We start from the raw sequence: 20000 nt of genomic DNA, 5'->3' as shown, positions 1-20000 counted from the left end.
AAGATTTATCTCAGACGGCGCCACCATCTACTCAGTGGAACCTGTATTTCGTATTCCTTTTTCCATGATTCTTCTAACTGCGTTGTTTTAAGTTTCCCATTTTTTTATTACTATATATTGATCAAACAGAACACGATTACCCAAAGCAAGAAACAGGAATAACCGGCTCGACTCAGCAAACAAGTGCATACCCTCCTAAGGAATCCGATGGATACCCTGATGGTCATGATCAGGCTCCTCCCGTACAACCAGCTGGGACAACACAGACAACTACAGTGGTCGTGACACAACCAGACAGCGGCGAAACCATAACGGTGCGTGCCTATGGTGAAATGCCTGTAGTAGTTACTTGTCCAAGCTGCCAGCAAAATGTTTTATCTCGTGTGTCGTACGAGCCTGGGATAATGGCTTGGTGTTGCTGTGTGCTGCTGTGTTTCGTCGGGTAAGGATGTCGAAAAGACGTATTCATTGCCTTTCATTTACCATTATAGTCTGCTTCAAGATCTGTTAAACTTACAACTCAACATTTCATTTTAACCACTGTATAATGAACACATAGCAAGAGTAACGTAAGTATGTATGTATGTATGTATGTATGTATGTATGTATGTATGTATGTATACGTATGTATGTATATGTATGTATGTATGTATGTATGTATGTATGTATGTATGTATGTATGTATGCATGCATGCATGCATGAATGCATGCATATGCATGTATGTATGTGTGTATGTATGTATGTATGTATGTATGTATGCATGCATGCATGAATGCATGCATATGCATGTATGTATGTATGTATGTATGTATGTATGTATGTATGTGTATGTATGTGTGTGTGTGTGTGTGTGTGTGTGTCTGTCTGTCTGTCTGTCTGTCTGTCTGTCTGTCTGTCTGTCTGTCTGTCTGTCTGTCTGTCTGTCTGCCTGTATGATTGTAAGATGAAACATTCCAGGAAAATTTAGACGAAACCAATACAAGAAACTATATATATATATATATATATATATATATATATATATATATATATATATATATATATATATATATATATATATATATATATATATATATATATATATATATATATATATATATATAATTTCATTCTTATTTCGCCAAGTAGTATATATATATATATATATATATATATATATATATATATATACCTCATATATATATATATATATATATATATATATATATATATATATATATATATATATATATATATATATATATATATATATATATATATATATATACCTCGTAACTCGGTGAGTATCAATCTGCTAAGATAGTGCTCTATACCGCAGTGGCAGAGCGTAATAGTTTTGGTAGTACTCGAACTCTTTCTTGGGTGCAACTCGGAGTTTCACGCATATTGCGATCATCAGACACTCTATATATATATATATATTCGTGACGATGAAAAATATCGTTCTAGCCAATTAAACAATGCACTCCATGTGACATTTCTAGCTTGCATCCATACTCCAAAACAATAGTCCGACTTCAAAGTTTTAGGATTCGATGTACATAGAAACATTTTTTTTCTGTGTCAAAGGTCAAGCCTGGCAATAGACACTCAGTAAAAGAAAACCTTTGCTGAAAACGAAATTAAGCAAATCCAAAGAACGGCGTATATATTCATTAAAATATACTATCTATTTGCATTGCAGTTGTTTGCTTTGTATGTGGATACCATTGTGTATGAATAGTTGTGCCGACGCCATCCACAAGTGTCCAAACTGTCACAACCACCTGAGAACCCATAGACGTTAAATACCATCGTGCTGATCGCCAAGTCGTGTTAGCCGTATTCATTCGTCATTACACAGTGCATGCAAGTCTGTTAGAGTGACCCTATTTTTTTCAGTTTCTCATTACCCATCCGACCCAAATTTTCAGCTCCGACATCAAATTTAAATAAAAAACGTTAACGTATTTTATATCTCTGACAAGAATAATCACGTGTCTTGACCGCTGACGTCATCAACAGTCATGGCGTTGACGACGACACTTGTTCACGAAACAGAGCATTTCTTTCATAGTGGCTTTGAAAGATGACACAGTTACTGCAAGAAGGCTTGGCCTTGAAACTGATATGGGAATCACTTGGGTTCAGATTAAATTGAAACGTCGTAGCCTCTTTTTTGCGACTGTATACTACCACCTGATACCAAAGAATGTACAATGAACCGTGTCAAATTAAACTGCTGGTGATGTTGTTCTTGTCTGTGGTGACTTTAATTTACCGGGTATCCACTAGAATATAAATAATGGAGATTCGTTTGCTGAACCGACACAGTGGAGCTCCAACAATCTGATTGTTTTTTTTTCAAGATCCTCTCTGAACAGAATTAACTTATTGCTATTTAACACTATTAACACCTGCAATCCCAATTTGAAAGTACTTGATCTAATTTACTGCAACGATGTCAACCTTACCGTTTGTCTTACAAATTGCTGGATGCAGTCTTTTTATATAAATGTTTAAATGGCTCTTTTTAACTCAATGTATATTGTTGTCAATGTTCCCTTTCATGTTCTCCCTCAGGAATCTCCGTTCCCACTACATACACTTTTAAAGTGACTCGTTTTAATTCTACTTAAAGGAAAAACTAGTTTTTACCTAGGAGATTCAGTTTTATCAATATCTTGCAAAACGTTTTTTTATATTTTCCAGTCTCAGTAATTTTTAGAAAAAGTGTCCATGAAATAGTTGATTTGTGAATTTAACGGAGTTTCGGTATTATTATCTTTTCTATATTAGTATTGCAAATATTAAATGTATTTCAGTCTTTTCCAATTTCAAAGTGTCTGTAAATGGAGTAATCCTGTAGACATTTCAAATAAATAAATAAATAAATAAATAAATAAATATATATATATATATATATATATATATATATATATATATATATATATATATATATATATATATATAGATAGATAGATAGATAGATAGATAGATAGATAGATAGATGGATAGATAGATAGATAGATAGATAGATAGATAGATAGATAAATAGATAGATAGATAGATAGATAGATAAATGAATGAATAAATAAATAAATAAATAAATAAATAAATAAATATAGATAGATAGATAGATAGATAGATAGATAGATAGATAGATAGATAGATAGATAGATAGATAAATGAATGAATAAATAAATAAATAAATAAATAAATAAACAAATATATAAATAAATAAATAACGGACGTTATTCAAATGGGGGGCTGAGAACATGACAATTGTGCAGAGCAGCTGAGAAAGGGCTTGTTACCAGGAATCCAATAAAAAGAAGATAGATAGGAGGAAATCCAGAGAAACATGAGGATTTTTTTATATATAATTTTACTTTTTTTGTAAAATCGACTGACCGACTCATAGTTGCTTCGAAAAAGTAATGAGAAACATAAAAAATAGGGCCACCCTTGTGTTTAAATGGGAAATTTATGTATGTATGTATTTTCTTTATTTTTAAAATTTTGTACAAGGTGTCATGTGAGTTTTGAAAATAAAGTGAACCATTTGAAGAGTTGGGTTTGTTTGTTTTCTTCAATATCAATTTGTTGGATAAACTTAGACATCTGATGACTTTAGTCTCATGATCAGTCGAGCACTTTCCGGAGGCAATGATTCGTTCGACGATTGCTCATTACTTGCGCCCTCAAGCGGTAACTTAGAGTATATCACGCTCTGTTATTATTTTATACTGTCTTTATTTTAAAAGTCACGTGACATGTTGAAAATATTTTTTTTTTAAATAGAAAATGGATGAAATCAAATGAAAATTAGTAAAAAAGAAAATCAGCAATATCAAATCCGTGTACTGTTACTTTTTACTATATAGTCGAGATTTGAACCACTTCGCCCGAATCAATCCATATCATACTGTAGCATACATGTAACAAATAAGCCACTACTTATGTAGTTTGCATAGTATTAATTGATCAACGGCTATAGTTTCTTATTTAGTTACTAATCTCGCTACTTGTTATGTTATATAGGTAGGTATGTGGGTACATAGTTTTGTAGTACACACTGTTACACTTTTTGTTTTTATCCGTTTGCCATTTTTTGTAAAATCGGTGACGGTTCTCATCGACGACGTTAACGTTCATAATTTGGCGTACACATAATAACCTATCCTCGCCACCCCACCCCCACCCCCATCCCGCCACCCTCTCTCTACCGATACTCTCTCGATTCATATGCTATTCAGCACTTTTCATTCTGTTGGCTGGTATTATATCAACACAAGCTTACCGTGGTATTCATGCGGAGATTTTAAATCGCCCGCATTTTCCCGGACAGTTGTGTGTGAAAATAGGAGTGGCACCCCACTCAAAAAAACAAAAAAAACGTACTGTGACGATATATCACGTCCGGGTCTACACACTCCTTTCTATTTCTTTCCTAGATCCTGGTGAGACAAAAAGACAAATGGCGTTCCAACCACCCGACCACCCACCACCATCCTATCCAGGGGGTAAGCAGCTTCTGAGATTTTATAAATTTAGGATATTATTAATTTTGGATTTAGACGCTATAGTTGTTGATTTTTCTTGCTGTGCACAACAACTACAAGTGACTTAAAAATACAGGTGTCCGGCGAAGTGACGCAGTTGTTGTTCATAGTACTACCTGACTGTGTGCAAACCATAGGTTTTTTTTTTACTTCCTTGTGTCAGTAATTTGTCCTTCACATTTGATTCTTGAGTTTTTATACCTATCAGGTTTGTTCTGTTGAAATGGGAGTCACAGTACATGTCTGACCATATCTCGGCTTATATTTCATAAGTAGTAAGACAAAAAAGTAGTATAAATTAGAGAGAGAGAGAGAGAGAGAGAGAGAGAGAGAGAGAGAGAGAGAGAGAGAGAGAGAGAGAGAGAGAGAGAGAGAGAGAGAGAGAGAGAGAGAGAGAGAGAGAGAGAGAGAGAGAGAGAGAGAGAGAGAGAGAGAGAGAGAGAGAGAGAGTTCGCTAAACCACAGACACGTTCTTACTTGTCTGTGGCTAAACACAAAGTACACGGCCGTGAATACACATGGTATTGATATTTGGTGGATATATGGTGGTATGAATAACGAGACTGGTCGTAGCGTACTTTTTCTTAGTTTATTGTTTGTAATTCGCGCGGGTCAAGACATAAAGCAAAAATGAGTTAGTAGAAAGATTTATTTTATTAACGGTTAAAATCTCTGACAATAACCGATACTAGACTATATCACGATTAGTTCCTTGGGGGATTTTTAAGGTTCATATTCTTCAAATGATTCAGTTTTAGATTCGTGAAGGAAAATCTCCTCCAATTTTGTTACAAGTAGTTTCCCAAGGGTTGTACGTGGTTACCCGACTGTTTCGCAATCAGACCATTATTTCATACAAAGAACGCACTTATGTTGAAAAAACACATTTAGTTAATTCAAATAAAGAATGAAAAAAATGCTTAGCCTGGAGACTTGACCAAATCTACATCAGATATACTTGAAAATATGTATTGTGTTTTGATGACGTCACATGTTTACCGAATTACAAATCATGAAAGGTGTGTATTGCCACTGGTATATATCACATGTGATGCATGCAGTGACAGATTTACACCCACACGCCTCTGCTAGTCCTACGAGTCGATCGGTTGACAACAGTTAATGATTGATAGCTTAAACTACATTTATCTGCTGAGTTCTTCAGGAAAGACCGTTCCCCGTGAAAACAGTAACATCGATGAAGCTGTCATCGAGTTTTCTTACTTTCTTTATTTCTTTTGTGGTGGTGGTGGGGGGGGGGAGGGGTTCTTGTCTGTGTACTTTACATAATACAGTATATGTTGAGATTAAAACCAGGTAGACTATTCTGTAGAGAGACGCCACTTGTGTAACATGTTCGTAATCTCCATCATTTGTAAAATGATTTTTTTATTACCTGAGTCAAATAAAAAGCTGAGATGTACTAATGAAAGGTTACCTTGGTCAGTTGATCTCGGTGGGAAACTGTCTCATACAGAACTGTTTGATTACAGTATATAGTGACAATTTCACTTCTCCTTTAATAAGTTAATAAATACAAAAAAAGTTACTTCCTATCTTAAAACCTGCCGCTCGACACGTAGGCAAAACACACATTTGCATATGTTCAATTTATGTGTCTACCCGTTCACTTTAGACCACAGGGGCTTTGAAGTGCACGTGGCCACTGACTTTAAAAAAAAAATGTTTATAGTGATTAATATATTTTATTTGTTGTTATCAACTAGACGATATCACTGTGACTCGTCTTTTAAAATTAGACAGTGACGAATTTCACAAGCTGAGAAATTGTGAGAGTTTTCACAATCATTTGCAATTAATCTTCTGTTGGTTTTAATATTGATATTTTTCTTTATACAATAATATAAATAAAAAGATAATAAACCAGTGACTAATATTATACAAATATTAACATAATACGATGGCTGATTTCTATCGAGCGCCCGGCGCCAAGCATTTACTAGATGTATCTCAGACCACTATTTTCTATAGTGGAGGAATAAATGACTGAACTCTGTCTGTCTGTCTGTCTGTCTGTCTGTCTGTCTGTCTGTCTGTTTCACTTCTCTCTCTCTTCCCCCTCTATCTCTCTCTCTCTCTCTCTCTCTCTCTCTCTCTCTCTCTCTCTCTCTCTCTCTCTCTCTCTCTCTCTCTCTCTCTCTCTCTCTCTCTCTCTCTCTCTCTCTCTCTCTCTCTCTCTCTCTCTCTCTCTCTCTCCTCCCACACACATATTCTTCTGGCGATCGTACTCGTCAAAATTTAAAACCAACTCTGAAGTAATATAGAGAACGCCGAATTTCAAGTAAACTAATGCTTGTATATGAGCCTCTACACTTGTATTTTGTTCCCGTCTCAGAAATCTTGACATAGTTTGAGTTTGCAATTCACTTTTCGTTTAATATGCATAATATAATGAACAAAATATGTAGTCCACTTTTTAAAATATATTTGCCCCTGGAGTCGAGTAATTACTTTGTAGTCCACCAGGCAGGTAGGTATGGCATGGCTTTCGCGTTCACTTGACTATTTCATCGTCACCAATAATATACACGCTGGTCATCATTTCATGTATACGAGAACACAGTAAAATGTGTTATTGTACTCAGTGAAATAAATTGAAAGGGTCCGTTAACTTACACAGTCTAACTAGCCACTGATGAAACTACAGCCATCTTTCACTCTTTATTATGTTTTGCTCAAGTAAAGTAATATTTTAATGTTATTCATAATTCAATGTACATGGTGTTGTAAACAAGCGTGTCACCATCTAATCTGCAGTCTATATCATCATTCAAATTCCCTTTTCCACAGTCCCTTTAATTTCACTGTATTATTTTTCCCATTTTTCCCTATACATTGATAAAACAGGATACGATAACTCAGAGCAAGGAGGACAGGGAATGACATACCCGGCTCTGCAACCCGCCGGTGTATACCCGGGCTTTCCTCAGCAATTCAGTGGAGGATACCCTGAGGCTCGCGCTCCTCCCATATTGCCAGCTGAGACGAGACAAGCTACTAGAGTGGTGGTGGCACAGCCAGTCATCCGAACCATGATGGTGACTACCTATGGTGAAATGCCTGTAGCAGTTACTTGCCCTAGATGCCATCGAAATGTAGTCTCTAGTGTGTCGCACGAACCTGGGGCAGGGGCTTGGTGTTGCTGTATTATACTGTGTCTCCTCGGGTAAGGTTGCCGAAAAGGCGTATTCATCAATTGCCTTTAATTTACCATAGTCTGTTCAATCTTACTAAACTTAACTTTTATCGAATGTTTAATGCGGACGTATGTATGTATGTATGTATGTATGTATGTATGTATGTATGTATGTATGTATGTATGTATGTATGTATGTATGTATGTATGTATGTATGTATGTATGTGTGTGTGTGTGTGTGTGTATGTATATGTGTGTGTGTGTGTGTATGTATGTATGTATGTATGTATGTATGTGTGTATGTATGTATGGTATGTGTGTGTGTGTGTATGTATGTATGTATGTATGTATGTATGTATGTATGTATGTATGTATGTATGTATGTATGTATGTATGTATGTATGTATGTATGTATGTGTGTGTGTGTGTGTCTGTGTGTCTGTCTGTCTGTCTGTCTGTCTGTCTATCTGTCTGTCTGTTTACGTTTGTCTACCTGTGGGCATGGTATCTGAAACTGTATTTCTTGTGCCCCCTCCTATTTCCTCTTCAGTCCCCCTGCCTGCCTGCCTGTCACCTACCTGCCTACCTGCCTGCCTGCCTGCCTGCCTGCCTGCCTGTCTGTCTGTCTGTCTGTCTGTCTGTCTGTCTGTCTGTCTGTCTGTCTGTCTGTCTGTCTGTCTGTCTGTCTGTTTGCATGTATGTCTATCTGCTTGCGTGCGTACATACATATGTATACAGATGTACTGTTGGAAAACGTTCCAAAAAAATGTATAATTATATATTCGTGAAGGAAATCGTTCTTGCCAAACAATGCACGCCTTGTGAACTCTTTATCTTGTATCTATACCCATTTCACACTTTCGTTAAAAACGAGACAAAGAAAGTACAGATATATAGCAACATAAGTATATACACTGGTGTAATTTATCGGCTATCTATTTCTATTTCTATTGCAGTTTTTGGATATGTGCATTCTTTCCATTGTGTATGGATAGTGCTTCCGACGTCGTCCACAAATGTCCAAAATGTGACCATCGCCTTGGAACCTATTCACGATGAACACCAACCAGCGGCTGACAAATCAACGACATATCATGATACCCGTATTCATTCCTCCGTACGCAGTTAACCCGATGGGTATATATTTAAACAGTACAGGTCTTCTCTTATGTTGATAGTTGATGTTGTTCAATACTTACATATTTTTTTTTAATCAATACTTTGTTGATTTTATCGAAAAAACCATATACAATGCAAATAATACGTGTACTATATTCAGCAATGCATAGTCTGTTTCCTCGTCTGCAATGTGACGGGCGCCCTCACACATCGGTCAACACCTGCGAGGTATTATTCAGTTATTAAAATAAATGAACAATTCTGATTATAAAACTCTCCAAGACTTTCCACACTCTATGGAAAGCCTGAATTAAGTAATAGATAGTCAACGAGTTCGGGAGGGTCATGTGCGTAACCCCGAGTTTTTGGCACATAACCCTACCGAACGAGTTGTCAATCTTACTTATACGTATACTACGGCGTGGTTGGCTCAAACGGATATATGGGTCACACCCCTAAGAAAGAGTGGGTTATGACTCCATATAACCAACTGAAATCAAGGCCTCTGATTGGCCAAGTCGGTCTAGCCGTTGTATAAATAATAGTATTTGATGAAAATAAAAGATGAAAATTCTCTATTTTTGAATATCATGTTAAAACTGTGTATAAAAGAAATCGAATCACACAGTAGGTGACTCAGAAGGAGGGAGGAGAGAGATCGGTGTGGCAGACTTGTACTTGTCTCAGAGTTCAACCTTGCACTGTCTTGGACAAAGACTATTATCACCTGATATTTGATTCTCGAAAACCAAATTATGGCTAGCCTACCAAAGCACTAATGCTACTAACTACACCTGTCCATTATATTTCAAGACTGTTATCACCCAGGTGGTATGTGATTCTCGTAAGCCAAATCATTATGGTTAGCCTAGCTACCTTTAAGCTTTAGACTTGAAGGACTAATGCTACTACAGTATTTTAGCTATCATAACTGCCATTTTCATTCCAAGAATGGAGAGGACGGGCAATTAAAAAAAATATCAAAAAATTACAGTTAGGATAGCATTAGTCCTTCAAGTCTAAAGGTAGGCTATATTATTGTCTCTGTCTGAGTTAAAATTAATTCCAGACTTTTCCGACTCTGTAGCATCCCGGTATGTAGAAAGAGAGACAGTTTGGGTGGGGATCCACGCAGACGGTTTACTGTTTCTCGTGACAGACGGAGATAAAAGTATAGCTTTTATGTATCTATAGCTTGGAAGTATTGCAATATACTAGGTATACTAGTAATAAGACACTTTGATTTCTTTGTATCAATTTGGAAGCTAATGTCATGGGGATAAGTAATCGGCGACGCTATATCTTAAAATAAATAATACACATACATGTATATGTAATTTTCATTTTTTTAAGTGTGGAGAACGTCAACAACAACAACAACAACAACAACAACAACAACAACAACAACAACCATTTAGACATCTCATAAAAACCAAAACCAAAACCAAGTTCCAATAAACAGTAAAACTTTGTAATAGCAAAGAGTGAGGAAGAAACTGGTTTCAGCAAACAGATCATAAAATGCTTATTTTATTATTGTGCTGGAAAATGTTCTTTCAATCCCCCCCCCCATTTTTAATTCTTAAAAAAAATTATCAAAGTAATACGACTGAATCTTCAGCGAACGTTTAATGTTTATACCAGACTGTGTCACCCCCGGTATAACACAGCGACACACAGACAATGACTAAATTATATGAGAAGCACCCCCGGTTAAACAAAAGCTGGTGGCTAGATGTCGTTGGATCAGTTCAATGCTCTAAATGATGCTGATGACAACAAAGATGGAGGCGAAACCCCCGCCTTATCCTGGCGAAGAGGATGCCCCTCCACCGTACCCTGGAGGTAAGACACATAATATTCCCCATAAAAAAATGTATCATTTATAGTTATCCGCCTTCCTCGGAGAAAAATAACGGCGACGAGAATTGAAAATGTCGACCTTGTTATATTCGCTAAGATCGGTTCATCTGTGATCAGTTATCATCAACTATATGTTGTATTTGCATATTTATACGATGTGAACGGTCAGTTAATTACTTTGGATGAATAGGCTCAGCTGGCAAAACTGTGAATTTCAAATTTCAATTTGCATAACTAAAAACGTATGTTATTAGCCTAAAACAACAAACATCTAAAAAATAAAAAAAGAAGAAAATATCGACGGACGGTGACTATGAAAATGAAAGTTTACACATTTCAACATTCACGTTTTTATTACATACGTCTTGCGTGAATAAAATGCTCAAATTCGAGATTGAAACCCGCGATCTGTTGGGATGGCTCTAATAATGACAAAGAATCGACTGATTTTAACTCGCCATCATGACACTACAGTGGTGAGACACCAGAACTAAATACACATCAGTTATAAAGCATATGACATGAATATAATATCGCAAATTAGCGCATGCGTATTTCAACATCCATGTCTGTTTTATCAGGTGGTCATCTTCTTTTTTTTTACTCTTTTCAAATGTGTTTCGCTTTATTTTTTGTGTTATTTGATCAAATTTGAGCAGATTTACCCAAAATATTGGTGATGTGCATGCAGAAATAGTCTTGCCCTTCATTTTCACAGGAAACTATACTTTGGGGATGTAGGGGTGACCCGGTACACGAGCACATGTAAACATAATAACAAAGGAATGTACTCATAACGATTAGATAGATAGATATACTAATACTGATAATATCACTTGGCAACATGTGCCATCATTTCATCTCGTAAAAATTTTTCACAAAGACCTCGTGTAAACATGGCATTATCGAAGCAGTCACAATATTTTGTAATATGGCAGATACAATACTGAGATACAGAAGAAACGTACTGATAAAATGACTGTTACAGCCAAATATGCACCATAAACACTTTTTGATCTATTTTTTTTTTAAATTTATTTTCGTACACTTTTTTGATATTTTGCCGATGAAAATGCAACATTTCAAAAACCTAGGAGAACAATTTATTGTATTTTCACTCTTAAATTAAATTTTAAAGTGTAAGTTTTGAAAGAGATGACCAAAATCTGAAGATTATGGTGATGTCAAATTTATCGCATTTGAAAGAAAATGAAACAGATCGATGTTACTTAAAATCAGCTCGATAATTTCATACAAATTGAATGTGGTCTTCGTTTTTGGTGATTTTGAAATATCGTTCGTGATATCACCAATATATGGCAACACAATACGAAGCACTTTTAATTTTTATTTATGTTAATTATACAATATACATTTGGAATATAGTTTCACCGATAGTCTGTCTGTTAGTGATTCATCCCTTTGTCTACCTGCTTATTGTGTAGGTAAAACGCGAAGGTCAACATTCGAATACTTTGTGGAGGTGTGGTGATGATGATGATGATGGTGATGACACACGCTGACGGCGAAAGTTTAACCCTACTAAAAATAAGTTAACCCGTATTCCGAGGTGAAACATGCGCCTAATCATGGAAGTATAACCCACATTATACTTTCTGGCCAAATAATGTACTCGTGTACGTGTTTGACAAAGTCATTGTGTAGCCTAGTTAGCGTATGTGGGCGTATATTTCATTCATTTTTATTAAATAAATACCCGTGAATGGGTTCTTTTCTTTGTGGGTTGCATGCAACACGTGTGTCAAATGTCTGTCACCTTTTCTTTGTAATGCGATATTTAAAAGTACACAGAATTCACCGTATGACACCATTTCTTGAATACAAAATGAAGAGGTCGCTTTGTGCTAAATCGTCGACCACACACAGTAGCACTGAGTCTGAGGGCATATGTACTATACATGAATATTCCTGGCACAATGGTGGGTGTCTCGCTTACAAAAATGCTGGTATACCTAACATTAACACAAGCCACCTCGTTCTGAACAACAGTGTGACGATTGACAGAAGTGTCCCACAAAATCATATACTTGTATGAGATATAAAGACGATTTCAGCAATTTTTTTAATCAAAGGAACTGTTTCTCCATTAATTCAAACATATGCTATATATCGCATAACACATTTGTACAATTTGTTCAAATTCTCCATGACACACGGCATATCCTTAGCACACATCACAGTAAGAGAAATTTAAGACAATAGAATTCGCTAAACCGCATATATATATATATATATATATATATATATATATATATATATATATATATATATATATATATATATATATATATATATATATATATATATATCGTTTCTCTAGTGATCGATTCTTCATGACGTCTGACTGTGAATTGATATTTGTGACGTCAAAGGAAAAGATATGACGTATAGGTGATGAATAATAAATCGTTGACTATTGCTAAATATGGAGTTACATGAACAAAGCCAATCGACACGTTACATTTTCCTATACATATATATAACGATTATTCAGGATTGCGAAATACATCGATCGTGACGTGCCATTTCTGAAACGTGTGAATGTAGAGGCACTGAGTAGCTTCATTAAATGTCATAGCAGTACATGCATGCGTATCACATTGTATATTCAAGGTCGATCGTTGTCAAACTTGTGGAAATCGGTCACTAGAGATATGAAAAACAGCAGCAAACTTCAGAAAGAATAGAATCCGTGTACTCTTTATCACTACCAGGCAAACACACACTAACAATAGTCATGTAACAGTCGTTGGTGGCGCTTCGCCGGATCACTGTTTTACACTAGATTCTTTCACATGTGAGACTGGTTTATCTTGGGTGCATTTCTTTTCTGCTAAAGGGGACCGAAATAATCATTTCCATCCATCTTGTATCGCACGACCTCTCTAAGATAGAGTTATAAGAATTTAATTATTTAGTAAATCTGGCGTACGTAGAATTCTGTGCTGTTCACTTGGGCGAGCTCAAGGCATTATGGCAGGTGAACATAGTTATAAGAAGTTTCACACCTCTTGAACTTTACCTTAAAAAATCAATGACGAAGCCATTTTTTAAAATCAATGTCTACAATCATGTAATTCACTCCGACTTTGCTCTTTCGTAGACACACCTTACACACTACAGAGCAGCTGCTGGCCGCCAACACCACCACCCAAGTACCCTGGAATAGGAAAACCTCTAATGTTACAACCCTGGCAGGGACCACATACACATCAACCCGTGTCACACATACAAAGAGAGAGTTCTCGTCGTGTGTTACAGAGTCCACAAGTGGCAGATACACGGTTTTATGATAGACCAGTAAGGACAATATGTTCAGCATGTCAAACGGACATTGAAACAAGGATTGAATTTGAAGTTGGCGCCATGTCAGTGTTCGTCTGCATTCTTCTTTTTATGTTCGGGTGAGTCATCTCCACATGATATTGTCAGAAAATTTATCTCGGTTCTGATTGGTCGTACACTGATATGACTGCATCTGTAATTTTACGGAAAAATACATTATTTGGTGTTAATTTTACTCCAAATTTTTCGAAAGTTCATAACCACAAATTTGTTGCTAGTTCCGTGGAAGGTGTGGCGCGATTCAAACAGCTCAGTCGTATTTAAAGTCGGGTTAGATTGAGACTGTAAAAAGAAAACGGTCGTTGGTGGCGCTCTTGATTTGAGTATCTTACAGTTTGTATATCCTACATGATACTAATTTTTTGTTCATCTTTCCTTTCTCCGCAGCATATGGCCATGTTGTTTGATACCACTTTTTACAGACTCTTCCAAAGACGTTATCCATGCATGTCCAAACTGCAACAAACAGTTGGGAAGTTACAGGCGGTGGTGACGTCATGTCGGTCGGTCCCATAAGATCAGAACAACGAAAACCGAATTTGCAAACGTTAATTGATGTATAGACAAACTCGTGATTGAGTGAATGAGTGACGTCTCATCGGGGGCGAGATCAGTAGTTTAATGGAGGAAAAAAACCCAACTAAATTATTTTAGTTAAGCTCCAGACATCCCACTTCTTTTTAACTAAATTGGCCAAAATTGATAATTGTTTGAGAGAGCGCAATCAATTTCAAATCAGTAGGTAGAAGTATGTAGTGCTATGAATACAAAGCCTTCATTCCCAACATGTTTTTTTTAGTGCCATGCATTTACTATAGCGAAAATTCGATTTGACGACACGTATTAGAAATATTTGTATTTAGGGATATAAAATGGGTTCCTTTTAAGTATAAGAGTTTTTGTCGGATGAGAACTAATTAATGGGTCAAGTCTACACCCCCAAACTTTTTTTGTCCTACTACATTGAACTATTGATCTCGCCCCATACGCGTTTGCGTTCATACTAGATAGAGACTCGGCATGAACTGTGAAATCTTTCCCGGGCCGTTGTAGTAAGGAGAGTCTCAAAAATGTATTTAATCACCTTGAAAAGACAGTTTTCCTGGAATGTTTGATGAACTACCCCAGGAAAGGATATCCTGCCATTATGATCAACAAATGTTGTGTGGTTACACTGTGTGTACGGCACAGAACTTGGACTTGCAGTGAACCAGAGTTTATATGCATTTATTGTTTTTCACACCATTCCTACATCATATACAACGGTGCATCGTATGTGATTGGATTTTAAAACAAACATATATAATCGCCAACCCATCACCATGGAAACCACTTAACACTGGATAAACATATGGAAACTGTGTCATATTATCGATTTGTTTGGGATGTCCGTGGGAAGCAGGTCCAAATGCACGAGTGTGATTTACGAGTGTCGATTACTGTATAACATATTATTGCAGCAGTGGCAGCAATATGAAGATGACAGTCCCATAAATAACACAAATTATACCTAAATAGAGATGAACAAACAGACTGAGTATAGTGTGATTCTTTCATCCTTTACGCTAAACTCCACGTATGTACGTCATGTATGAAAATTGTTAAGTTTAAGTTTAGTTTCCTGAACGCCGGGTACAAACATAACAAAAGAAAACTTCACATCACATCTGGATCATCATTAATTTTGTTCCATGTCTCTTCGGTGTGGTTCTTTGCACGTGTGTGACCCTACATCGAACCACTGTCATATTTACGTCATGGTCTTATGACGCTGTCATAATTACGTCGTGGTCATACGTCACAATTACGTTATACGTCATCAGTGTAGGACTCGTTACATATGTTTCAAAACCAACATTATTTCATGTTTTAAAATCATGCTTTTCGGTGCTGACAAAATCGATTCTTCCGTGGTATTGACAAAAGGGTCCAATAATTTATACTACTCTTCAATGTTTATCTTCATACACCAACATTCGATGTAGTCACTTCGTAAAAAAACCCCGCAATTTTTGAAAATGTTAAGAGAGGTGCCTAGATCTCAAGCCTTGCAGTATAGAACAGTCACCACCAGTGCTTGTGACCGTGTGTAAGAAATATGTATTCTTCTCTTAAAAATAGAGTTTCGAAGAAGAAATCGAATTTGTCAAATTTTATAGAAGTTATGAAAAAGAGCAAGTAAAAGAAATTATGTAATAAATCCAGTAGTTTAAGTTTTAAATATTCAATATCGATACATCGTCGTAAACCACGTACAGCCTCTTTTACGGCACCGACCAGAAGCTCGTGCTCTAGCTTGCGAGAATGTATCGAAATATGTAAAAATTAAGTTATGATGGGATACATACATAATTATATATAGCATTAATTATGATAACCGATGGTCTTTATTCAGTTGAAATCATGATCGCCGTTGAGGGCGCTGATTTTTGGGTACGGACCCCACAACAAACAATGGCTGTATATTAGTTTCTTATTTGTATTTATTTTTGCCAATTCTTAAAGTTCACCTAACTTGCAATACAATGATATATTACTATGGAAACCAAGCAATCGGCAAACTAAGAAAGATATAAACTAATATAAAACCTTCGTTGTCGCACGTGATACTAGATTAACACAAGTGAATGATAACGGTGTCATCATGATCATGGTTAGGTGGATACAATCACCCTGTAATCAACACAGTGTAAACACAGGATATTAAAGTTGAAGCTGCGGGTTGAGGAAAATCGTTATTGTTATGCAAATAATATTATGCAAATGAGCTGCCTTGCTAGCAAAACAACCAGTGATTAACACTGGTTTATATCATCAACATGTTGCACCATTACTTTTAGTTTATGTCTATCTTAGTTTGCCTATAGCCAGGTTTCCCGAAGTCGTATGTACATTTCTAAGCATACATAACATTCTTATAATTAACATACATGTATACATAATGTAAGTGATAAGTGATGCATTGTAACTGATTTATCAATGTATCATATCAGCCTAGTAGACGTTTATTTGATGTTGCGCCGAATTCTTCATTCGAGAGTTTACTTTCTTTATAGACGGTGTTGATATGTGCCATTTATTTTAAGTTGTGTATATTTTACTTAATGCTAAATGCAGGGTAAATGCCAGCTGATCTTCTGAAGATTGGCCAATGAACATTGCGTATCAATTCTACCAACTGCATTTATATTCAAACGCACTCACACACAAAGCACAGACAGAGACACGTATATATATCTGTGTGTGTATGTGTGTTAGACAATATAAGAGAGAGAGAGAGAGATCTAGAGAGAGAGGGAGAGAGAGGGGTGTGTGTGTTCAGTCATTCACTCTAGTTTCTCAGATGTAGACTAATTTGATAGATAGTTGTATATTTTCTGCGTGCGTCTGAGCAATTTTGACCTCTTTAACCTTGTCACAACGTGATCAAGACATAGAACATGGATATTTTGAATAAGTCACAATGCATTGTATTTTTACAACGATGCGTGCAACTTCTTGGAATCTATAAATTTTAGATAAAAATCTGTTTGATTATTTCCGAGTCGTGCCAGTTATTCTTGTTGTTCTGGTTGGTTGGTTGATTGATTGATTGATTGATTGATTGATTGATTATGATAACGATGGTGGCGATGGTGATAATTATTTGATATAATGATTGTGATGACGATGATGAAGACGATGATGGTGGTGATGGTGGTGGTGGTGGGTGTGGTGACGACGACGACGACGATGATGGTGAGTAATATGATGATGATGATGATGATGATGATGATGATGATGATGATGATGATGATGATAACGATAATGATGATAAAAAGATGACAATGACGCTAATGGTGATGATGATGATGATGATGACAATGATGACGATGAGAATGAAGAAGTTGGTCAAATAATTAACAGCTGGTAAAACGTGGCAAAGACCGTGAAATAAAATATGGTGGGTGGCGATCTGAGACTCACCGACAGGGACACATTGATAGGACTATAATATGGTCGCAGTTCGCACCTACAACTAGCAATGTCACGATATCTTGAGTGACGTTCTTTCAGTAGAGCTGACTTAAAAAAATAGTATTCACAAATTTGTAATAACGTTTGAATATCTGCGATTGTATGACAGTATTTCATCCCAAACACTTTCTTGTTTCTGTAGATTAAACCTGCACTAGCTGCAACTTGGACCTTTTTTCATCAAATAACAAAATATATAGTCACTATAAATTGATCAATTATTTATTTAGAAAAAAAGAAAGTAAGAAGATACATTGTATTCGTTAATCAGAGGTCAATATTATATGTAGGCAGTGTAGTGGCAAGGTTAAATCTAGAGCGAAAACTCGGTTTTGAGTCTGTACTGGTGTAACTAGAGTATCACTTTTCGATCAGACATCTTACAATATATTCACTGAAAATTTTTAAATTACCAATTGTGTATGATAACCGATGGTCTATATTCAGTTGAAATCATGATCGCCGTTGAGGGCGCTGATTTTTGGGTACAAACTTGTGGCTCGCTGAGACGTCACAACAAACAATTTTATTTGTGTACAGCTACAAACAATTAGTTTATCGACTGGTGATACTGTTCAGGATGTACGATATTACGAGTAAGTTAATGTACCTAAACAAAACATTTAAAAAGATAGTTACATAAACAAAACACGTTCCAGTTACTGCTAGTTTAGTTCTAAGGCCCTTTCGTAATATTTCATCGATCTCAAAAAAACGAAAGATGTAACTGTTAATCTCTAAGTTCTGATCTCAAAGTGTCGCATTATCTTGACCTGTTTCATCTGCATGCATGAAGTTAATATTTTTCATCAATGTTGGGGGAGGGGGGGGGGGAGCCCTCCATGGTATTCTGTGGTAAGGGTAGAATACTCGGAGTCTCAGTCTGACACCATGCTATTTCCACAAGATTGAGTTTCAAGTTGTGTCCCGTGTTGCAATTGGTTTACATTTCTAGCTATATTAATATACCGTTTTATAATAAAACATCTTTAGTGCGTCTCAAATAATCTAGATTTATTAACGCATTTTCTTTCCTTATACAATTGTGCAGTTTTCATTTCTATCGTTTATTCCGTTTTTCTCCTCATCGTGTTTGATATTGAGAGTGTTTTGTTCTATTCATTTGATTTAGAATGTTCCTATTTCCGGCGGTCTAAACGCATGTCATGCGCGACCCATTGTTAGAAACCCAGCGCACTGTACCACTACGTGACACCTCTAGTTTTAAGTTCCTGGGTCAGATTACAGTCAGTCTCCACAGCTTTCAAGATGGCTTATCCGGGTAAGACACAATTCTGAAATTGCTTCTACTTTCTTTTTTGGTTTCCCGGCTATTGATAACCAAATACTTACGAAGAATCACCGTACGTTAACCCAGGGAAATAGTGACAGTTTGGAGTAGTACAGTTAGCTCCGAGATCTCAAATCTAGAATTTAGAATTACGAAGAAGGTCGGCAACAAGTGGCTCGCTGAGACGTCACAAAATCCACCCATGTTCCATGTGAACAAATTACCGATACGTTGTATTGGAAAGATTAATGGCTTTAGATTTATTTTCATCATGACATTACAGGGGTTGTAGAAAAAAAAGCAGTGATACGTACAAAAAAACCCATGATATACACAGCGAGGATTCAGAAAATGTATTGCGTAGTGTATATAGGTAGTGTAAGGAAAACACACACTATTGGTAGGTAGCATTGTCTTCTATTGAAGTAGGGACATGCCTTATTGTATTCTGACTAAAAGCAGACCTAACTGGGCATAGGTATATGAACAAAGGATCCCGGTTTCAATTATCAAGGTTGATATGGTGTATACGTGTTGCTATGCAACAGTCTGTTTACGTCACTGTTTTGGTTGGATACATATGACGACATTATATAGACCGGTGATGTATTTACTTTCCCTGTTCGGGTGTAGATTTAAAT

The 20000-nt window shown here is 36.2% G+C and overlaps 4 protein-coding genes across 4 annotated transcripts in view; all 4 read left to right on the top strand.

Moving 5' to 3' along the window:
* LOC144435898 (lipopolysaccharide-induced tumor necrosis factor-alpha factor homolog) overlaps nt 1–2664 on the top strand; it is a 5878-nt gene extending 3214 nt beyond the window's left edge. Inside the window, exons 2-3 of the mRNA XM_078124539.1 lie at nt 130–442; nt 1686–2664. Of these exons, the coding sequence (XP_077980665.1) occupies nt 130–442; nt 1686–1788 (416 nt within the window). The 3' untranslated portion in view covers nt 1789–2664. The remainder of the gene's footprint in view (nt 1–129; nt 443–1685) is intronic.
* Nucleotides 2665–4415: 1751 nt separating this feature from the next.
* LOC144435992 (lipopolysaccharide-induced tumor necrosis factor-alpha factor homolog) lies at nt 4416–9113 on the top strand. Its single transcript, XM_078124650.1, has 3 exons — nt 4416–4506; nt 7414–7732; nt 8660–9113. The coding sequence occupies exons 1-3, from the start codon at nt 4461–4463 to the stop codon at nt 8760–8762; spliced, it is 468 nt and encodes a 155-aa protein (XP_077980776.1). The 5' UTR covers nt 4416–4460; the 3' UTR covers nt 8763–9113.
* Nucleotides 9114–10586: 1473 nt separating this feature from the next.
* LOC144435275 (cell death-inducing p53-target protein 1 homolog) lies at nt 10587–17506 on the top strand. Its single transcript, XM_078123863.1, has 3 exons — nt 10587–10667; nt 13810–14110; nt 14439–17506. Exons 1-3 carry the CDS (start codon nt 10589–10591, stop codon nt 14542–14544), a joined length of 486 nt encoding a protein of 161 aa, XP_077979989.1. The 5' UTR covers nt 10587–10588; the 3' UTR covers nt 14545–17506.
* Nucleotides 17507–19269: 1763 nt separating this feature from the next.
* LOC144435177 (LITAF domain-containing protein-like) overlaps nt 19270–20000 on the top strand; it is a 6437-nt gene continuing 5706 nt past the window's right edge. Inside the window, exon 1 of the mRNA XM_078123749.1 lies at nt 19270–19350. Within this exon, the coding sequence (XP_077979875.1) occupies nt 19338–19350 (13 nt within the window). The 5' untranslated portion in view covers nt 19270–19337. The remainder of the gene's footprint in view (nt 19351–20000) is intronic.

The sequence above is a fragment of the Glandiceps talaboti genome, chromosome 5 (genome assembly GCF_964340395.1).
Source record: "Glandiceps talaboti chromosome 5, keGlaTala1.1, whole genome shotgun sequence".
NCBI classification, from domain to species: Eukaryota; Metazoa; Hemichordata; class Enteropneusta; family Spengelidae; genus Glandiceps; species Glandiceps talaboti.
Note: the sequence above shows the minus strand (reverse complement) of the source record. Positions and strands in the feature narration are given on the sequence as shown.